The sequence below is a fragment of the Chlorocebus sabaeus genome, chromosome 26, assembly GCF_047675955.1.
Source record: "Chlorocebus sabaeus isolate Y175 chromosome 26, mChlSab1.0.hap1, whole genome shotgun sequence".
In the NCBI taxonomy this organism is placed as follows: Eukaryota; Metazoa; Chordata; class Mammalia; order Primates; family Cercopithecidae; genus Chlorocebus; species Chlorocebus sabaeus.
In genome coordinates, this window is record NC_132929.1 from 29,302,359 (window position 1) to 29,322,453 (window position 20,095).

The window sequence follows — 20,095 nt, forward strand, 5'->3', positions numbered from 1 at the left end:
AACATAATTTGGCTACACTGAAGATTTCTCTAGACCTTAGTTTTAGTATATGATCAATTAAGGTATTGAACTGAATAGCAACTAAAATTTCTCTTAGTTCAGTTATTCCAAACTCCTATGGGCACTTTAGTCTCATTTGCATCTCATGATTTTTCTGGAGAAAGAGAGATCCCTTGGAAGAAGTAATTTTATTCTAAATCATGGAAAGCTCATAACTGAATTATTTCTGGAGTGCAACTTGGAACTAAACAACAACAAGGCCAGGCACAGTGGTTCGTGCCTATAATCCCAGTGCTTTGGGAGGCTATGGTGGGAAGATCACTTGAGGCCAGGAATCTGAGGTTGTCGTTAGCACCACTGCACTTCAGCCCGGGTGACACAGCGAGACTCTGTCTCTTAAAGAAAAATAATTAATAGCAACAACAAAACCCAAGTTCCTTACCGTAGCAACAATGCTGTATGTTAAAAAGAAAGTGTTGGAAGGGCATTTGAGGATTATTATGCCAAATAAGTTGTGGAAATATTTTATTAAAGATCAAGTAAAGCATTCTACTTTTAACCTGCTCTCTCTGTGCAGGGTTTTATTCCCAGAAAAAATAGAGGAAATGCACATCACCAACACTAAAAGTGTAAAACATTCAAAAACATGGTCAGCACCATTGGAATCATGCAACCACACTACATATGCTTGGAAATCATCTACTGAAAGCCAAGATTTGCCTTAAAGATTGGGAAGTGATTATAAAAATTATATATATAGAAATTAAGAACCTATCCACCAAAACATAAGGGTTAAAATTAGAAATGAGGGAGAAAAAAACTTTGTTCTTTATAAGACAGCACATCATTAAAACTGAATTCTTACACATGTACAAGTATGTGTATGTTTTGTGGCACTAAGGCAATATATGGAAATTGTCTTTCAAATCTGTTAGAAAGACACAAAAATGAAAGAATCAGGGAGAAAAATCTGCTTGAATAATACCTTTTGGGAAAGCAAAATGCCAAAATAGCAGATGATAACTGGTGATATTTGACCCTCATGACAAAATAAAAATTCAAGCAAAGAATATTCTCCAAAGATGTTTCTTTAGAAGTGTATTTGCAAATGCCCTAAACAAGTTGCAGAACCTAGAAACGCCCTGAAGGACGTGAGCGTACTTACACAGATTGCAGTGTGCCTGTAAGGAAGTGTAGCCTTCTCCACGCACTGTCCACTGGTGACATTCCAAACACACATCTCCCTAGCAGAGATAACTTTGTATTATTCTCTGTCATTTCCACTCAATTGTCTGGAATAATTTTTGCGCCACCAAGTTTTTCTCTAGTGCTGCACTTAAGTGCAGGCTGATCATTTATGTGGCTTTTTGTTACAGATTACTGGGCAAGACAACGTTGTGGTCATTAGCAGGGATGACATACTGGATCTGGATCTTTTTGTTTGGGTAATTACACCCTGCTACCAGCCTACCAACCTTACCGTAGAGACAACCGGGCCTACAACAAATTGTGGAGATACAGCTCTCACAGCCTGTGAGTGACAGTACAACAATCTTTCAGTGGAAACTGTATCCTCTTGAAAATGCTTTATTTCACTGAACTTAAACGACATATTCTGAAAATCATAATGCATCAAGTGCTGCATCTTCTGAGGCCGATGCATCATTTTTGTAAAAACAAACAGTGCCACCAAGAGGCTACATTTGGTCTATCATTGATAACAGGGTATCTCGGCTTCTGATTTGAAATCCCGAAATCATCCTTGCCACCTAGTATTTAGAAAAATATTATTATTTTGAAAACTCTTACTTGGTTTACATATTACAAAGACACAGTTTTAAAATACGGTTACAAAGTACACCCAGCATAGGGTAGTTTATATGACTTCCCAAAAATCAGAATGACTGTTTCAGAATCGTTTGGTAATATTCTTCAGTCTTGAGAGTTTTAACACATAAGCAAAATGTTCCATGTTCTATAAAACAAAAGTTTTATAGGCCTTACAGGAGATACCGCTATTACATTAAGAAACAAAATACACAGACTAATAATGTCAACAACTGTATGTATTTTGTGATTTGCAAGTTTTTTTGTTTTTCTAACCAAACACAGGAACTCAATCTTCTAAATTAGTGCTTCTTAAACTGGGGCGATTTTGCTTCCCCCTATTCCGCCTACATTCCAAGGACACTTGGTAATATTTTGAGATATTTTTGGTTGTTACAACTAGGAACACACTACTGGCATCTAGTGGGGAGAGGCAAGGGATGCTGCCAAATATCCTACAATGCATACAACAGTCCCCCACAACAAAGAACTATCTGTTCCTAAATGCCATTAGCACTGAGGTTAAGAAATCATATTCCAGAAATAGACACGAAATATTCATAGTATTTTCCCTCTGTTTATATCCAACCTCTTTCCAAAAAGATATGAGGTAACCTGAAAAGACATATAATTCTATAAAACAGGAGGAAAAAAATCTGTGTGTGTGTGTCTGTGTGTATGTTCTAAAAAAGAAGATTGGGAAGAAGGTAGATACTGAAATAATATATCTCAAAGGTAAACAAACTAATAATGCATCTATAAAATCAAGAAATATATCTCAAAGGTAAAATAATTGAACCTTAAGCAGTCAACATTATAAAATTTTAGCTCTTTAAGGGATTTGAGCTTATTAACAAGGGTTTTGACTCTAGCTATGCATCAACAACCACCTGATACTATTCCAAATATTACCTTCAGAGATTCGAATTCCATGACTCTGTGTTGAGATCCTGGCATGTGTGGTTTTGAAAAGCATGGTCAGTTGACTTGTTTCTAGCCTATTTCTAAACCAGTAGCTCTAAATTCTAGCTATACATTAGACTTATTTGAGAACTTTCAAAAATACTGATGGCTGACCATGCAAGATATCAAATCAAACCAATTAATTCACATTTTCCAGGATTGGAACCTGGATACCGGTAAAAGTTCCTTTGAAAATATTAATGTATTTAAACCATCTTGGATCCCTTTGCGTTCCCTATTTATTGGCTTATCATTTTGTTTTCTATCTTAAATCTGAAAATAAAATGAAAATATATCACAAAGAAAAAATTTGCTCTTTGCCTGTCAATTTTGTTTAATAAAAGAAAGTAAATTTGTGGTGTATCAAATGGAATGCTGACATCTTACCTGGAACCATGTAAGTTACATATGTAAAACTAAGACATGAAATTGAACTATTAAAAAGCATATTCTTTCCATTTTCTGAAACTATTCACCTAAGTTTGTACATAGCAAAAATCACCTTCTATTATAAAAAAAAGAATTCAAGAATTCTTAAAATCTTAAAAAATTTTAATAATTTTTAAAAATTGTAAAAATCTTAAGAATTTTTAGAAGCTTAAAAATTCTTAAATTCTTATTTCAATGAAAACAGAAGAAAATATCTACAACATATAACATTAGAAAACTGTTATGTTCTCACTACAAATTCCTTGAAAAGGGGCATTTTTTGGTCATATTCAACTTTACATCCCCTCCTCAGCACCTCAGTAAAAATTTCCTTGGTAAATAATCCTTGGTAAATAATCTGCTTTTTCTCACTGTCTACCTACAGGATCTTCTCTTTTTCTTTGGCATTCTGTTGTTTTAACATCAGATCTCCAATGGTTTATTTTCATTATCCTAGAATTTTCTGTGATTACTGAATCTGAGGATGTATGCCTACAAATAAAATAATAATTTGGGAAAAATATTAAACACTGAGCCATAAAGCAACTCTGGGACCCCTCTGGTCACCACGAAGGCAAAAATGCTAAGTCCATAGCCAATATCTGGGACTTCTCAAATCTAAAAATGCATTGTTGTTTGGAAAATAATGGGGCAAGCCTAGTAGGAGTAATAATTTCCAGTGAATAAAGTTAAGACTTGCCAAGTACACAGTAGCTGAAACGTAGGTACTGCCTAAAAAGTATCTTATAGACACAGCATGAGATTTAGAAACCTCAAAAGAACAAAGTTCTAGAAAAATCACATCAACTTGGTGAAGCAGGACAGCTAGTTAGATTGAAACTGGACTCCTAGGCTCTTTAACAATATTTACAGGGCTCATACAGCTGAATTCATCTTTCATCAAAAATATATCCATTAACCCCTAGTTTCTCTTTTGGAGTTAGATCATTATGGGCAAATACCTGATGGTGAAACTCAGTAATTTTTCAGATCTTTTTCTCAGTTAGCTACTACGTATTTCTCAATTTTTCATGCAGCCCCAGAAAAAAATTAACCATCTCCAAAATTCTCTAGATTGGGAATAAATATCTCAGCATGTGTAGCAGACTTTGTGGCAGTCCTGGTGAATGAAAGCTACAGGCAAAGGTTAAAAAAGGAATGTATTAGGACATTTCACTTTAGACTTAGCCAAAGTTCAATCCCTCTAAATATTACAATTAATGATTTACTATATGCTATGAAAATAGGTATCTCTTTGATATCTGTTCAACTAGCCAACATATTAAACTATTCTGTTTATACAAGCTGGACCTTGATTCCTCGTTATTCTTTTGGTTTTCAGAATTCAGAAGCGTATAATTTCTCTTTGGATTAAAAACAGAGAGGTTTATCTTGTTTCAACTAACAACCCAATCCCTTATTAACAAATGCATACTGAATTGATACCACATTCCTGAGTATATTTTGGCAAATAACTCATCAGGAGCCTAGCTCATAGTAATTCTTCCATCAGTGGGGCTTTTTCCTACAGGTAAGTCCTATTTCATGAGGGCAAGATTTGCTCCCATGAAACTGCACCCAAATCACTAGCTATGTTCCTTTTCCATCTCTTTGCCACCATTCTACTGATAATTGAGTCCTCTCCTCTGTTAGATTTATTTATTTATTTATTTTTATTTTAAATTTTTATTTATTTATTTATCTTTTTTTTTCTTTTCTTTTTTTTTTGAGACTGTCGCCCAGGCTGGAATGCAGGGGCACCATCTTGGCTCACTGCAACCTCTGCCTCCCGGGTTCAAGTAATTCTCCCTCCTCAGCCTCCCGAGTAGCTGGGATTATAGGCATGCACCACCATGCCCAGGCCAATTTTTCTATTTTTAATAGAGTCAGGGTTTCGTCATGATGGCCAGGCTGGTCTTGAACTCTTGACCTCAGGTGATCCACCTGCCTCAGCCTCCAAAAGTGCTGGGATTACAGGCATGAGCCACCGTGTCCGGCCTGTTAGTTTCATAATAACATCAGACAAGGGTACAACATGAAGACTGTAACTATTAAATTGTTTTGTAAATCTACGAAAGCTTGGATGGGTTTACTTAAGAGCTCAAAGTGTGTTACGACATGAGAAAAGACAGACACCTAGACTTTTTCATTGCTGATTCTACAAAACTAGGCATTGGTCACTAACTTTTACCCAGTAAGAGTGCTACAAGTTCTGATACGCATGTTGAGATGCTTATCTTGGTCCCAATCCAGCAACAAGAGTATTGAGTGAGGGTTCATAATACTGATTACATTCCTTGGGATCATCACACAAGTTATTCAGACTTTCAGGATCTAAATGTTCCTATATGTGAGAGGCACATGTGGATCACAAAAGTTTCCTTCAGCACTAAAATTGTAGTTTTTAAAAAGGGAAGGACGTGGAGAAGGGGACAAAGTTTACACACCATACCTACCCATTTTCAGCAGCACTAACAATGTAGGGCTGTTTAGAGAAGTCCCTTGCTCTTGCCAAACATGTTACTGAAGCTGAATGACCAAATAGGAGTTCTTTTGCTGAAATCTGAAAATAATGAGAGTGAGCTTTTAAATAACTGTAAATGGTTTGAAGAATAAAAACACAACAATATAGTATTCACAATTCTGATTAGGAAATTCTGTTATGTTTTTGCTGTATACAAGTTTCCAGAAAACTGATATATGGAATATCAATATCCACAGACTAATAAACTCCTAGGTAGAGGAACTGTGTTGTAGACAGGTTTTGTTTGTTTTGGTTTGGTGTCCATCATGAAACCTCCATGACTGCCAGACCTGTCTTACAACAGCTAGGTTGTGAATACAAATAAGTCTGTGTTGATGCTTCCTATGAACAAAATGTCCCCTCAATAATAGTAGTACATTAATACAGAGTTCAGAATTCAAAATAACTTTACAAAATAATACAAGAGAAAATATTACCCTTTTTGAAACCACCATAACACCCTATATGGTGATAGGAATGTAAATTGGTGCAGCTATTTTTAAAAACAGTATAGAGGTTCCTCAATAAAAATAAAAATAGAACTTACACATGACTCAGGATTCCCACTTCTAGGTATCTATCCAAAGGGAATGAAACCAGTATCTCAGAGAGGTATCTGTACCCCCATGTTCATTGGAGCATTACTCACAGCAGCCAAAATACGGAAACAATCTAAGTGTCCATCAACGGATGCAGAGATAAATAAAATGTGTCACATACAGTCATCCCTCATTATCCATGGGGGACTGGTTCTAGGACACCACTGCCCCCCACCCCATGCCCCACCACATAGGTACCTAAATCCTAGGATGTGCAAGTATGCAACATAAAATGGCATAGTATTGGCACATAGCCTATGAACATCTTTCATATCCTTTAAATTAGCTCTAGATTACTTCTAATACCAAATACAATATAAATGCTATATAAATTGCTTTTATACTACATCGTTTAGGGAATAATGACAAGGGGAAAAGTCTGTACGTGTTTAGTACAGATGCAATCCTCTTTTCTTTTTCCAAGTTTTCGATCCACAGTTCGTTGAATCCATGGAGGCAGAAGCCATGGACATGAAGGGCCGACTGTATACACAATGGAATAGTATTCAGTCAAAAAAATAAAAGAGAAAAAAAACCTGCCATTTGTGACAACATGGATGGACCTAGAGGACATGATGCTAAATAAAATAATCCAGACACAGAAAGACAAATGCTATATGATCTCACTTCTATATAGAATCTAAAAAGCCAAACTCATGGAAATAGAATTAGTGGCTGCTAATGGCTGGGGGAGAGGGAAGAATGAAGTAATGTTGCTCAAAGGGTACAAACACTGAATTATACATAAGATGTATAAGTTTTGGGATCTAATGTACACATGGTGACTACAGTTAATACTGTATGATATACTTCAAATTTGCTAAGAGAGCAGGTCTTAAGAGTTCTTGCCACGCACATAAAAAAATGATTATGTGAGGTGAGAGATGTGTTAATTAATTGGATTGTTGTATTAGTCCATTCTCATACTGCTATAAAGAACTACCTGAGACTGGGTAATTCATGAAGAAAAGAGATTTAATTGACTCACAGTTCCACAGGCTTAACAGGAAGCATGACTGAGAGACCTCGGGACACTTACAATCATGGTGGAAGGTGAAGGAGAAGCAAGCACATCTTATTATGGCAGAGCAGGAGAGAGAAAGAGTGACAGAGGAAGTGCCACCCACTTTTAAACCATAGGATCTCATGAGTACTCACTCACTATTACAAGAACAGCATGAAGAAAATTGTCCCCATGATCCAATCACCTCCTACCAGGTCCCTCCCCCAACATGTGGGGGTTCCAATTCAACATGAGATTTGGGTGGGGACACAGAGCCAAAACATATCATTTGTGGTAATCATTTCACAATGTATTCATATATCAAATCATCACTCTGTATACCTTAAACCTATGTAATTTTACTAGTTAATTACAGCTCAATAAAGTTAATATAAAAATGACTAAAATTCCATTAGTCATAGACTAAATATCAGACTAGTTACCATGGAGAAAATTTTAAGCATCAATTTTCACTTCTAAATTATCTATATTACCTAAAATTTCTAAAATTAAAACACCTTTCTTATCTATATTAAAAAATAAGAAAAGATCAATAAAATAAGAAAACAAGCCACAGACTGAGAGAAATATTTTCAAAAGTCGTACCTGATAAAGGGCTATTATCCAAAATACACAAAGAACTCTTAAAATTCAACAATAAGAAAGTTAAAAACCTGATTAAAATATTGTCAAAACATCTGAGCAGACACCTCACCAAAGAAAACATACAGACGGCAAGTGAACATATAAAAATATGCTCCATATCATATGTCATAAGAGAAGTGCAAATTAAAAAACAATGAGAAACCACAGCACACCTATCAAAATGGCCAAAATCCAGAACACTGGCAATATCAAATGCTGGCCGGGATGTGGAGCAACAGGAATTCTCACTCATTGCTGGTGAGAATGTGAAACGGGACAGCCGCTTTGGAAAAGAGTTCAGTAGTTTCATATAAAACTAAACATATTTTTACCACACAACACAGCAATCACGCTCATTGACATTTACCCAAGTACGCTGAAAAATTGTGTCCACACAAAAATCTATACACAAATGTTTATGGTAGCTTTATCCATAATTGCCAAAATGTGATAGCAACCAAGATACCCTTCAAGGGGCAAACAGATAAATTATGGTACATCTATACAATGAAATATTATACAGCACTAAAAAGAAACGAGCTATCAAACCATGAAAAGACATGGAAAAACCATTGATGTGTATTACTAAATGAAAGAAGCCCATCTGAAAAGGTTTTATGATTCTAACTATATGACACTGTGGAAACGGCAAAACTTAGCAAACAATAAAAACATTAGTGGTTGTCAGGGTGTTGTGGGGAGCAGGAGATAAATAGATGGGGCACAGAGAATGTTTAGGGCAATGAAACTATTCTGTATGATACTATAAAAATGAATACATGAGCCTGGCTATCAGGATGAACCTCATATCTATTAAAAATACAAAAATTAGCCAGGAGTGGTAGTATGGGCCTTAATCCCAGCTACTCGGGAGGCTGAGGCAGTATATCTGCTTGAACCTGGGAGGTGGAGGTTGCAGTGAGCCGAGATTGCACCACTGCACTACAGCCTGGGCGACAAAGTGAAAGTACATCTCAAGGAAAAAAAAAAAAAAAAAAGATACATGTCATTATACATTTGTCAAAACCCAAAGAATATACAATACCAAGAGTGAACCAATACTTCATTATATGTAGGTTAACTGGCTGTAAAATAGATATACTGCTCTAGTGTGGGATATTAATGGTGAAGGAGACTGTGTGTACACGTGTGGTGGGAGTGGGGCAGGGCTGATCAGGTACGTACAGAAACTCCCTGTACCTTCCAGTCAATTTTGCTTTAAACCTAAAACTGCTTTCAAAAATAGTCTATTGAAATACTTTTTAAAAAGATCTTATTTATGTTCCTGCATCAGGAATACTAAAATTAATCTTTCTACATTAACAACAAAATTTTAACTAAAATGATTCTTTAAAATACCGATGCTGGCCAAGCATGGTGGTTCATGTTTATAATCTCAGCACCTTGGCAGGGAGAGGCAAGAGGATCACTTGAGTCCAGAAATTCAGGACCAGCCTGGGCAACATAGTGAGACCTTGTCTCTACAAATAATTAAAAAAAATTAGCTGGGCATGGTGGCACACACCTGTGATCCCAGCTACTAAGGAGGCTAAGGTGGGAGAATCACTTGCGCTCTGACGGTCAAGGCTGCAGCAAGCTGCACTCATGCCACCACACCCCAGCCTGGTTGACAGAGATCCCATCTCAAGAAAAAATAAACACCCAATGTTTTCCTCCTACATGAAAATTTTAAAAATATGGCTCTGAGGGCTAATTCCCCCACTATCTCATGTGTGAAAGAAGTAAATTCTTCGTTATTTTGTAAAACAAGATGACAAAAATTAAATTACAAAACAGAAAACATGTAAGATCTCCTCAGATGGAGAAGGAGTTGTCACTAATAAACCAAACATTGGCCCAGTGCGGTCGGTGGCTCATGCCTGTAATTCCAGCACTTTTGGGAGGCTGAGGCGGGTGGGTCACTTGAGGTCAGACATTCGAGACCAGCCTAACCAACATAGTGAAACCCCATCTCTATTAAAAATACAAAAACTAGCTGGGTATAGTGGATCTCATCACTGCTCTCCAGGCTGGGCGACAGAGTGAGACTCTGTCTCAAAAAAATAAAAAGACCAAAAATTGAATTTGAATAGCTACCAAATATCTTGTGAGTAATAAAAATCTATTTTCCAAATGAATTAACATGAATTATGTTTTTTCTGAACTATACAAACATACATAGATGATAACTCACCCATATTAATGAGGACAAATTATTTCATGACATAATTGTTCTCTGCCTTTATATCATTTCTACCATAATCAGAGATATTTCCCTCTTAAAAGGTCTCTTGTCAGATTAACTTTTTAGTGCTACAGGAAGTGTTCTGTGGTTGATTAGAATCCTGCACAATTCAAGTTCGCTCTACCTTTTACCTGAGAAGTCCAGAAGGTTCCATCTCAGAGAACAACATACCATCTCTCCCTGTCATCACGCTCAGGGGTGCATATCCCTGGGCATTTCATCCCTTTCCAGTATATTAAAAGCCAAATTAAGCAATAAATAGAGAACATCAAGGATATTCCCTCATCCAGAGAAAATCCACCGTGGACAAAATACCAGAACAGAACATCATGGCCTTTCATATAAAGTCCTCATTCTACTACTAAATCCCCACATATATTTGAATAAGCTATGATAGTTCACTAAAATTTCCTCATTTACCATATTGTAGAACTGCCATGAAGAATAACAAAATTTAAAAATTCTACAATCACACTTAGTCATTGCCATGATGAAATCCAGGAAACCTTTCCTGTTGTCCATTAGCTCTACTTTTATGAAGCATTGGTTCCTTCTGACCACCACCCTCACCTCCGGGTACTTCCAACAGCACAATGGGAGACTGAGAAGAACACAAAACTTGATGAATGTAGTCTGTTTTCACACTGCTGATAAAGACATACCCGAGACTGGGCAATTTACAAAAGAAAGAAGTTTAATGGACTTACAGTTCCATATGGCTAGGGAGGCCTCCCAAACATGGTGGAAGGCAAGGAGGAGCAAGTCACATCTTACTTGGATGGCAGCAGGAAAAGAGAGAGGTTGGGCAGGGAAACTCCCCTATTTAAAACCATCAGCTCTTGTGAGACTAACTCCCTTTCACGAGAATAGCACGGGAAAGAACAGCCTCATGATTCAATTATCAACCACTGGGTTCTTCCCACAACATGTGGGAATTTTGGGAGATACAATTCAAGATGAGATTTGGATGGGGACACAGCCAAAACCACATCAGTGAACATCTACCATATTCCAGACAAAAACACAATCACAGGGCAGTGTTTAAATCCCCATTTCACAGGTGAGGAAATTGAAGCTCAAAGAATGTAAGTCCTTTGCCCAATATCACAGAGTTGGTAAATATCAGGGCTGGCACTTGACTCAGATCTCCATTCTTTTTCTCCACCCAGTGCTCTTCTTCATTTTGTTGTTTCCTTCTGAGTATTAGACAGTCGGAAGAGCAGAACATAGCAATACTAAGGGAATCTATCTGAGAAGATATTCACCTCACCTTTCTCTACACTTAAAGGTGTGAAGAAAACCAGCAATCAATACCAGAAAACCCAAGTAAGGAATTTGCTGGCATGGGATTTGGAGAAGCTCCTCACTGGTAGACTTCACAAAATTTTGGGGAAACTAGAGGGCTATGGGAGTCAGACTTTGGACTCGAAGACAGCATGTATAACCTAGGCATGCAGTGAGAAGCCCAAGACAGGGAGACACTTATTCTCTAGCTAGCTCCCCTGCACCCTGCCATCCCACTGCACATGGTCAAGGAAAGACTGAGGCACATCTTCAATCCCCTATTGAATACTTGGGCACTCTGAGATGTGCAGAATTTACACCACCTTTTCCCTCCCCATTCCTATTCTCCAATCCCTTTTATCCCATATGCAAATGAATAATGCCATCATTCTACCAGTCCCACCCAACTCCCAAACCCCAAATCTGGGAAAGATCCTTGGCTGTTCCTGCTCCCTTACCCTACATCCAATCGGTTTCTCAGTTCTTTCCATTCTCTCTTCTTAATGTCTTTCCAGTTTTCATCTCCTCTTCATCCTCACTGCCACTGATTTGGTTTATCCTCAAAACCTTTCTTGAATAAATTACAGTAAAAGTCTGACAGCCATAGTCCCTGTCCCTGATGTCATCTCCCCCTTTCTCCAATATGCCCTTGACATTGCTAGCAAGTGATCTTCTAAAACCCAGATACAATTGAATAGTATTATTATGCCATCTTCTCACATAAAATATCCTCTAAAGCCCTCAAAATCACCACTGCTTTTACTTATCTTGTGCTGTTAGCTCTATCTAATGAAAAAACAAAACAAAACTTATAAGCCCTTCAACCTGTGGGATTCCATGCTGGACCCATCCTGTCCTTTCCAGATGAGCCTGTCACCTCTAATTCACTATGTATGCTCCAGGTCTACTCAACTACTTTTACCAGTTCCCTTAAGGCAAAATGCTCATGTCTTTCACATACACTTGTCATTCCCTGTGTCTGCAAACTCACCTTCAATTCCTGTGCATTCTTTAGAACTCAGCTCAAGCATCACTCTCAGAAAGGCTTTCCATTCAAAACCATAAGGAGATACCACTTCACACCCATTAGATGGCTATTACAAAAAAAAAGTAACTAGCACTGGTGAGGATACAGGGAAACTGGTTGCTCTGTGTACTGCAGGTGGGAATGCAAAGTGGGCAGCCACCCTAGGAGTGCCTCAAAAAATTTACAATAGAATTACCACCCCATAAGTATGTCCAATTATGTGTCAATTAAAAATAATTTCAAAAATAGAATTACTATATGAACCAGCAATTCCACTTCTCAGTATGTACCCAAAAGAGTTGAAAGCAAGGATACAGCTACATGTGCACCCATGTATATAGCAGCATCATTCACAATAGCCAAAAGGTGAAAGCAACCCAGGTATGTAACTGTAGATGAACAGATAAAGAAAACGTGGTATATACATACAGTGGAATATCATTCAAACTTAAAAAGAAAAGAAATACTGTCATATGCTCCAGCATGAATGAACTTTGAAGACATTATACTAAACAAAATAAGCCAATCACAAACAGACAAATACTGTATGATTCCACTTACAGGAGGTATGTAGAATAGTCAAATTCATAGAGATGGAAAGTGTCTCAGTGCCTTACAACTTCCTATTTACAAATCTGTCTCCCGCACTGGACTCCGAGAAACTTGGAGGAAGATTTGTGCCTAAAACAAAAAGTACCTGTGTAGTTTGCCTAATGAGAGCGTAAATAAGTGTCCCTGGTTTGTTTTTCCATTTTGCATGGTGGCAAGCGAGTGTTTAAGACCACAGAACCTAATGTATTCTCTTACCTATGTACTTTTGGAGGGGGGAAGAACTTTCCAAATTTAATATGAAGAGAAAATAAACGGCTCCCTGTTCACTTTACAACCTCCCATGCCCGAGTTCCTTCTCTTCTTCCTACCATCCTCTCCCTGAGATGCTGCCCTACAGTGACTCAGTCACCCATAAAGTTACGTCCTTTTTTACAGTCTCTTGTGTCCTCAAGGACTCCTTTTTTTCTACCCCTACCCAAATTATTCCTTTATATAAACATTTTTTAAACAAAAATAAAATTAAACCACTAAGCATTAACCCATTAATCTACTCACTTGACCATCTTATGGATAACAAAATGATTTGTTGAGAACTGAAAAGTGCCCTTGATTTTTTTCAGTCTGGAGTTTTTCCTACTAATAGTTGATCAGTTGCAATGTGGGGGCAAGATTCATGGGAAAATAAGAGATGCCGTTTATTCAATCTGGCTCTATGGTTAGCCATAGAAAATGTTCAGGAAAATCTTTACATGGAGTATCTCACATTCATACTAATCAATAACTTCTTTGTGTAATTAACTTTTGCACAATGTCCTCACAGTGAATTTCAAAAACACAAAGCTGATCCCATCCCCAACTTAGATCTCCTCAATAGCTCTCGAGAATTCAATATAAATTCCTTCACTTGCCATCTAAACTTCTCCAGGTCGAGGTCCCTGTCTTCCCCTCTGGACTTACCTCTCTTTGATCCTTTTTCACACCCTAGGTTAAGGCAACAGACAGCTCCTCCCTTTCCTCCAAGCACAGGCAGTCTCCTTAATGTAGAATAACTTTGCTTCTTCCACTCTCACCAATCTAATTCCTATTCCCAGCCCATATCTCTATCCCTGGATTTCTCTGTATCAGCACTCTTGGCATTTGGAATGGAAAAATTATTTATTGTGAGGAGTTGTCATGTGCACTATATGACGTTTGTAGTATCTCCGGCTCCACCCACTACATGCCACCAGTATCTCTCGTCCTTCAATAGTTACAACCAAAATGTGTGTAGATAGTAACAGATGTCTCTTGGGAGGAAAACTGCCCCCCGAAAGCACCACTACTCTGAATCCAAGCAGAGGACTTGCTCCTAAGAGATGCATGGCATAACTTCTCCACTGAATATGGAGTGCAGACCATTCCCTACTTACAGTACCTTATATCATAACTGTGCCATAGTAGCCCATTTTTTTCTGTACTGCATTGTAACTTCTTGGGCAGTCAGCACCAGGTCTTATCATTCACATTTGAACTTACGAATGAGTACCCACCATACCACACAATTTACAGCATGCAAACAACAAATGTATGCTAAACAAACGTTGAATAAATATTAGCAATGCCTTTATAAATATGAAGATGCTAGAATTCCAGATGTCTTAAGCTTATAGTAAACCTACATAATATTACACAACTATTCCACCCAGAAAATAATACATTTAAACATTGAAAATAAGTAAGACATTTTAGTCACTTAGAAGTCGGAGTTTAAACTATAATAGAAAATTAATGTTTTAATTTTCAAAGGGGGCCACTATTTTTAAAGCACAACCGTTGCAATAATGCCCATCCTTCCTTCAAGAACGTTCATTAACATTGAGCTGAGCTAGTCTGCATGCAGTTCTTGGCAGTGCCGTAGTGGAACTGTTCAGTGATGGGAGATGTTAATTAATTACACTATAAAATAGAATTACAATTAATTGTTAATTTAGGTTTTAAAGTGACAAACTTTAAAGGCTAAAAATAGTCTTTGATCTTTAAAAGGCTTCTTAATGAGGGCAGTATACTTTAACTACATCATTAGTTTAAATGTTCAAATTGGATCTAGAGACTGCTAGAGTTAAGCAAATATCTATTCCGATATGTTAAATGTTTATGACTTGAGACAGGGACAATTAATTGCTAATCAATGGGCCAAATCCTAGGTGAGGTCAGGTTCTGAAATAGAAGGACGACAATAGTAAATTGGATTTAGAGCATTTTGATGCGATCTGTAAAAATCACAGGCAGGCAGAGACTAAAAGAATAGCAAGCAGGCCAAACCAGTAGAAACACCCAGATAATTAAGATATTACTCATTTAGTTAACCGTGGCTTTCAAGGGTGCCCTTTGTTTAGATTAATGGGCCATAATTTTTAGAATTATACTTACATGCCTGTAGTTCAGTTACTTAAACATATAATTCAGGATATAAAATAGTAAAACTCAGCATAGCTTAAAGGATGATAACACTTAGCTGGTAGCTAAGATTAGCAATATTCATAATATAATTTTCAAACATGAGCTTGATCAATCATATACTTTATTTTCTCAAAATTCAGAAGTAAAATCAATTTATTACTTTAATAAGCATCTTTTTAACAATCATGCAAACCTTCAACTGTCATTGCAGACAGAAAATGCAAGTTGTGCCTATTTTGTGAGTGGTGTCTGTTTCAGTATCCGTAGCTTTCACTAACCTTTAGTTCATGTGAGAGATTCCACAGACAGAGCTGACCCTCTTGACTTCCAGTCACAATTGTTCGCTGGTCATCAGTGATCATGATGGCAGTGATGCTGTGGGGAGGGGCCTTCTGTCCCCAGAGTGCCACTGCCTGCAGGGAAGTCCTCATTTTGGGTGAATCCTGAAAATACAAAGAAGGGAAGAAGCATACATGGTCACCTTTTTGAAATTTGAGGAAACTGATAATATTACAAAGCGGATTTATGAAGACCCAAACTTCAACGACGTGTTCTCCCAGGGCTATGGAAAAGGGTACTTCCCCATTGGTTAGAAGAGAAAGTAGTCAGACACTGAAATTACCATGCAAGCTGCTAATTCATCAAACAAGAATGAATTATCTTCTAATTCCTTATTATTGATGAAGAGAAAGAAAGGAATAGTCTATTCACTTCACACCCAGCTCTTCCTATGGCTACATCTAACTTGCTACAAAGTCCTGCTGGGTCTCTCAAGCAGCATACAGCTGTCTACATGGCATAATTTGAAGCCAGCTTTGCAAGCTCTCTCTCCCTAGAAATGTTACCTCATCTAGGTAATAAATACCTGAAATTGGTGAATTTACTATTAAAAAAATAAATCTTTTCCATAAAAACAGTGTTTCCTAGTCTTCAAAGATTCATGTATGACTGTCATGATTTCTGTCATATTCTGTTTTAGTAATAATTTTTATTTTACCTATTTTTATATTTGGTATCTTCCTAAACAACAATCTTTATGAACTGACTACATGCATATGTTAGTTGCAAGGGTTAAAATGAATATGTAAGGATAAATAAACATTGCCTATGACCACCCAAAGTATCACTCAGTGAAGTGTGCATTACATTTTGTGAAACACTGAGTTAAACATTCTTCCCAAATGGTCATTCCTTCCTGAAACACAAACAATTTTGGGAGGCAATTTAGCATTATATATTTAATCCCATTAAAAATATCAAAAAGAGAGGAGAAAAGGGCCAAGCATACTTCCCACATTGCTTTGAGAAAGTCAAGAAAATGACAGCCTTCTGTCCTACAGGATTTCTGTTGCTAAACCACCAAAAGGGTAAATACCAATATAAATTTTTAAAACTTATGATACACGTTATTTCTAATGTTCAATTATATATGTCTACACACACAAATATACATAAACATGGGTGTGCAGTGACACTATGAACACAAATTTTCCTTGTAGTTCCATTGTCTGGAATTCAGTATCTAGTTCCCCATTTTCACTTCTTAGGTCAATATGTTAGTCTATCTAGTCTATGATACACTTGCATTATTCTAACTGCCATATCCAAGCACCACGAAGCCAAAGTTTCTAGAGGAAATGTTCTGAGCATTGTAATTCTGAATGCCAGGATTATACATATTAATCACACTACAAAGCTAACCAGAGAGTTCTGATTTCAATAATATTGTAACCAGAACATGGACCTTCTACTGCTTCAAACACAGAGAAAAATGCATTATACCTATTTTTAAGTTGCTGCTTCATGACCAAGCTTACAAATAAGTCTAGAAAATCCCAAGCAGTGAAAAACTAAGAGAAACCTGAAAACCAGTACAATAAGTATTGGAACTAAATTAGTATGTAGCTTTTTTGGCTAGGAGTTTGCAATGTTAATCCCTATGTAAGGATAGGAAGCAAAGCTCTCAGAAGTGGCCTTGCTCAATGAAAGGGGAACAGAAAAACTACCCCAGGAAGATTAGAAAGCATATTTCCAAATCTCCTAAGAAAAATCTGTCAAGTCTGAAGTACAAATGGGTTGGGAGTTAAAAAAAAAAAAAAAAAAAAAAAAGTATTACAGATAATTCTAGAAAGGATTTCTTCACATGGGGATTCTGGAATTATATATAATACTTGTATGAATGATTATACATACAAAATTGTTTCCAGTTCAATGATACTATTGGGAGGCTTGTGAGAAACACTACAGACCTATTTGAATATCTAAATTTTTTTCAAAGACCATGGCAGGTGTTAATGGCTAGGCGCAGTGTCTCAGGCCTGTAATCACAGCACTTTGGGAAGCCGAGGCGAGTGGAGAACTTGAGCCCAGGAGTTCGGGACCAGTCTGACCAACATGGTGAAACTCCCTCTCTACTAAAAATACAAAAATTAGCCAGGCGTGGTGGTGCACACTGGTAATCCCACCTTGGGAGGCTGAGGTGGGGAAATCGCTTGAACCCAGGAGGTGGAGGTTGCAGTGAGCTGAGATTGTGCCACTGCACTCTAGCCTGGGCTACAGAGTAAGACAGGGGAAAAAAAAAAAAAAAAATAGACCATGACAAGTATTAAGAAGAATATACAGCAACTGGAACTCAGACATTGATGGTGGGAATGTACAATGAAAAACAGTTTGGCAGAAAGAGGTCAGTGATTGCTCAGGGAAAGAAAGAACAGAGAAGAGTGAGATTACAATGGGGAGTAAGAAAACTTTTGAAGGTGGTAGATAAGTTCATTAATTTAATTATGGTAAAGGTTTCATGAGTGTATACATATATCAAAACTTAATCAAATTTTATACTTTAAATGCATTTATGTATACACACAAATATTGTGTGTGTCAATTATACTTCAATAAAGTTGTTTAATGTTTTACTTAAGGCATTCTGAAAGACACTCTCACTATCAAGAGTGAATGGGATTTCTGTAAAACAAGTGGCCCCAGTAGCAAATAATCTTACAATAAAAAATTACAAAACATTCAAGATAAACCATGAGCAAACAGAAAGATTAGTACCCCAGGAACTAATAATAAGTGAACAATCTAAAACATATTTCAAAACAAGAACAAATGTAATAAATTATTATAAATCAATAAACAGACAGATGAAATTAAAAACCCAAAGAAAAAAAGCCTACAAAAAGGTAGACTTTTAAAAGAAACAAATATTACTTCTAGAAACAAAACATAATCGTTAAAATACAACAAATCTCAAAAGGACAAGTCAGAATAGACTCAAGTGAAGGGAGAATAATTAACTTCAATACAATGTTCAGGAAATGTCCCAGAATACAGCAAGAAGTCATTACAAAAACCTGAAAATGTTGAGTAAAAAGAATTCAGAAACATTAAGATTAATCAGAGATGTTAAGAGATATAAATGCTAAGTGAAAAGACCCAATATTTATCTAATATAAGCTCCTAAAATGATAGAAACTTTTCCCTTCTTTGCTAATTCACTCCTAAAGCCATCGAGTATTAACAGAACAGAGCAAGAGTGGAGTGTTGGAGTTCAAATAGTATGAGGAGGGTGTCAGGATAGGAAGACAGTGGAGTCAGAGCCCAGGGATGGTGAGTGAGGTGTCCAAATGTGGGGGCAGCCGCATGTGAGGGGCAACCGCATGTGAGTTGCAGCCCCTAAGCAGGGTGAAGAGGAATCATGTATACAGGGTTGTATGGCACTGGGTATTGGAGCAGGAACAAGTGAGAAACGAGCTCACATAATGAGGTTCATCAACAAGGAGTGTCATGAGTCTAACAGGGGTGAGGACAGTGAAGGAAGTGGCCCTGTTGTGAGGAGCCAGAGCCTGGGCAGGGTAAAGAGGACATCCATTTACAGTCATGGTCTGGCACAAAGTGTTGAAGCCCAAGGAGGATAGGAAGGCATGCATGCACACTGGGGGATGTTCAGCATCCTGAGAACACTGGTAGGATCAGAAAGGTTGTTGCCTGAAAGTGTAATCAGACATAGTAAAGGAATACAGGGGTAAGCAGGATATTCACACATTAGGCAGTTGACAGGTCCATAAGGAGTGTTAAAGCCGTAAAATGATCAGGAGGGCATCCACACAGGGGACAGGGCAGCACATTTACAGGAAATTGGTTACATAACAGACTGATCAAATAATTAGTATATTGCTCATTTATAACAAGAACCAGATTTCTTACCGTCAGAAAAAAGAGTTAGAAATATGGAAAGGAAAAAATTTGAATGATCCCTATGATACTGGAGTTGAATTAGAGGAATTGGTGTAAAATAAAGGTAGATGTAAAACACACACACACACACACACACACACGCAGACTTGCCATCTCTGTTGGCTGGAGTCCTGGGAGAAGCAACACTCCAATAGCAATGAGCTTACATAGCATCTCTAAATACTATTCTCCACTAAAAAGGAATCAGGTTTTATTGGGAAACTGGTTGATTTCAGACCTGGAGCAGGGAAACACAAGATGATACTGGACTAAATTGCTGTTAAAACAAGGAAGTGCTCAAAGAGTGAGGATATACCAAAGG

General features: G+C 37.3%; 1 protein-coding gene across 2 annotated transcripts in view; it reads right to left on the reverse strand.

Moving 5' to 3' along the window:
* The window catches only part of WDR72 (WD repeat domain 72), a 234,461-nt gene that overhangs the window by 189,575 nt on the left and 24,791 nt on the right, over positions 1-20,095 (reverse strand). For both annotated transcript variants that reach the window (XR_012091494.1, XM_008016545.3), the window contains exons 2-4: positions 15,816-15,980; positions 5,676-5,782; positions 1,166-1,244 (exon numbers count right to left, since the gene is read on the reverse strand). Coding sequence is in view for 1 of the 2 variants with exons in the window: in XM_008016545.3 (XP_008014736.3) it covers positions 1,166-1,244; positions 5,676-5,782; positions 15,816-15,968 (339 nt within the window). In the remaining variant the exon portion in view is untranslated. The remainder of the gene's footprint in view (positions 1-1,165; positions 1,245-5,675; positions 5,783-15,815; positions 15,981-20,095) is intronic.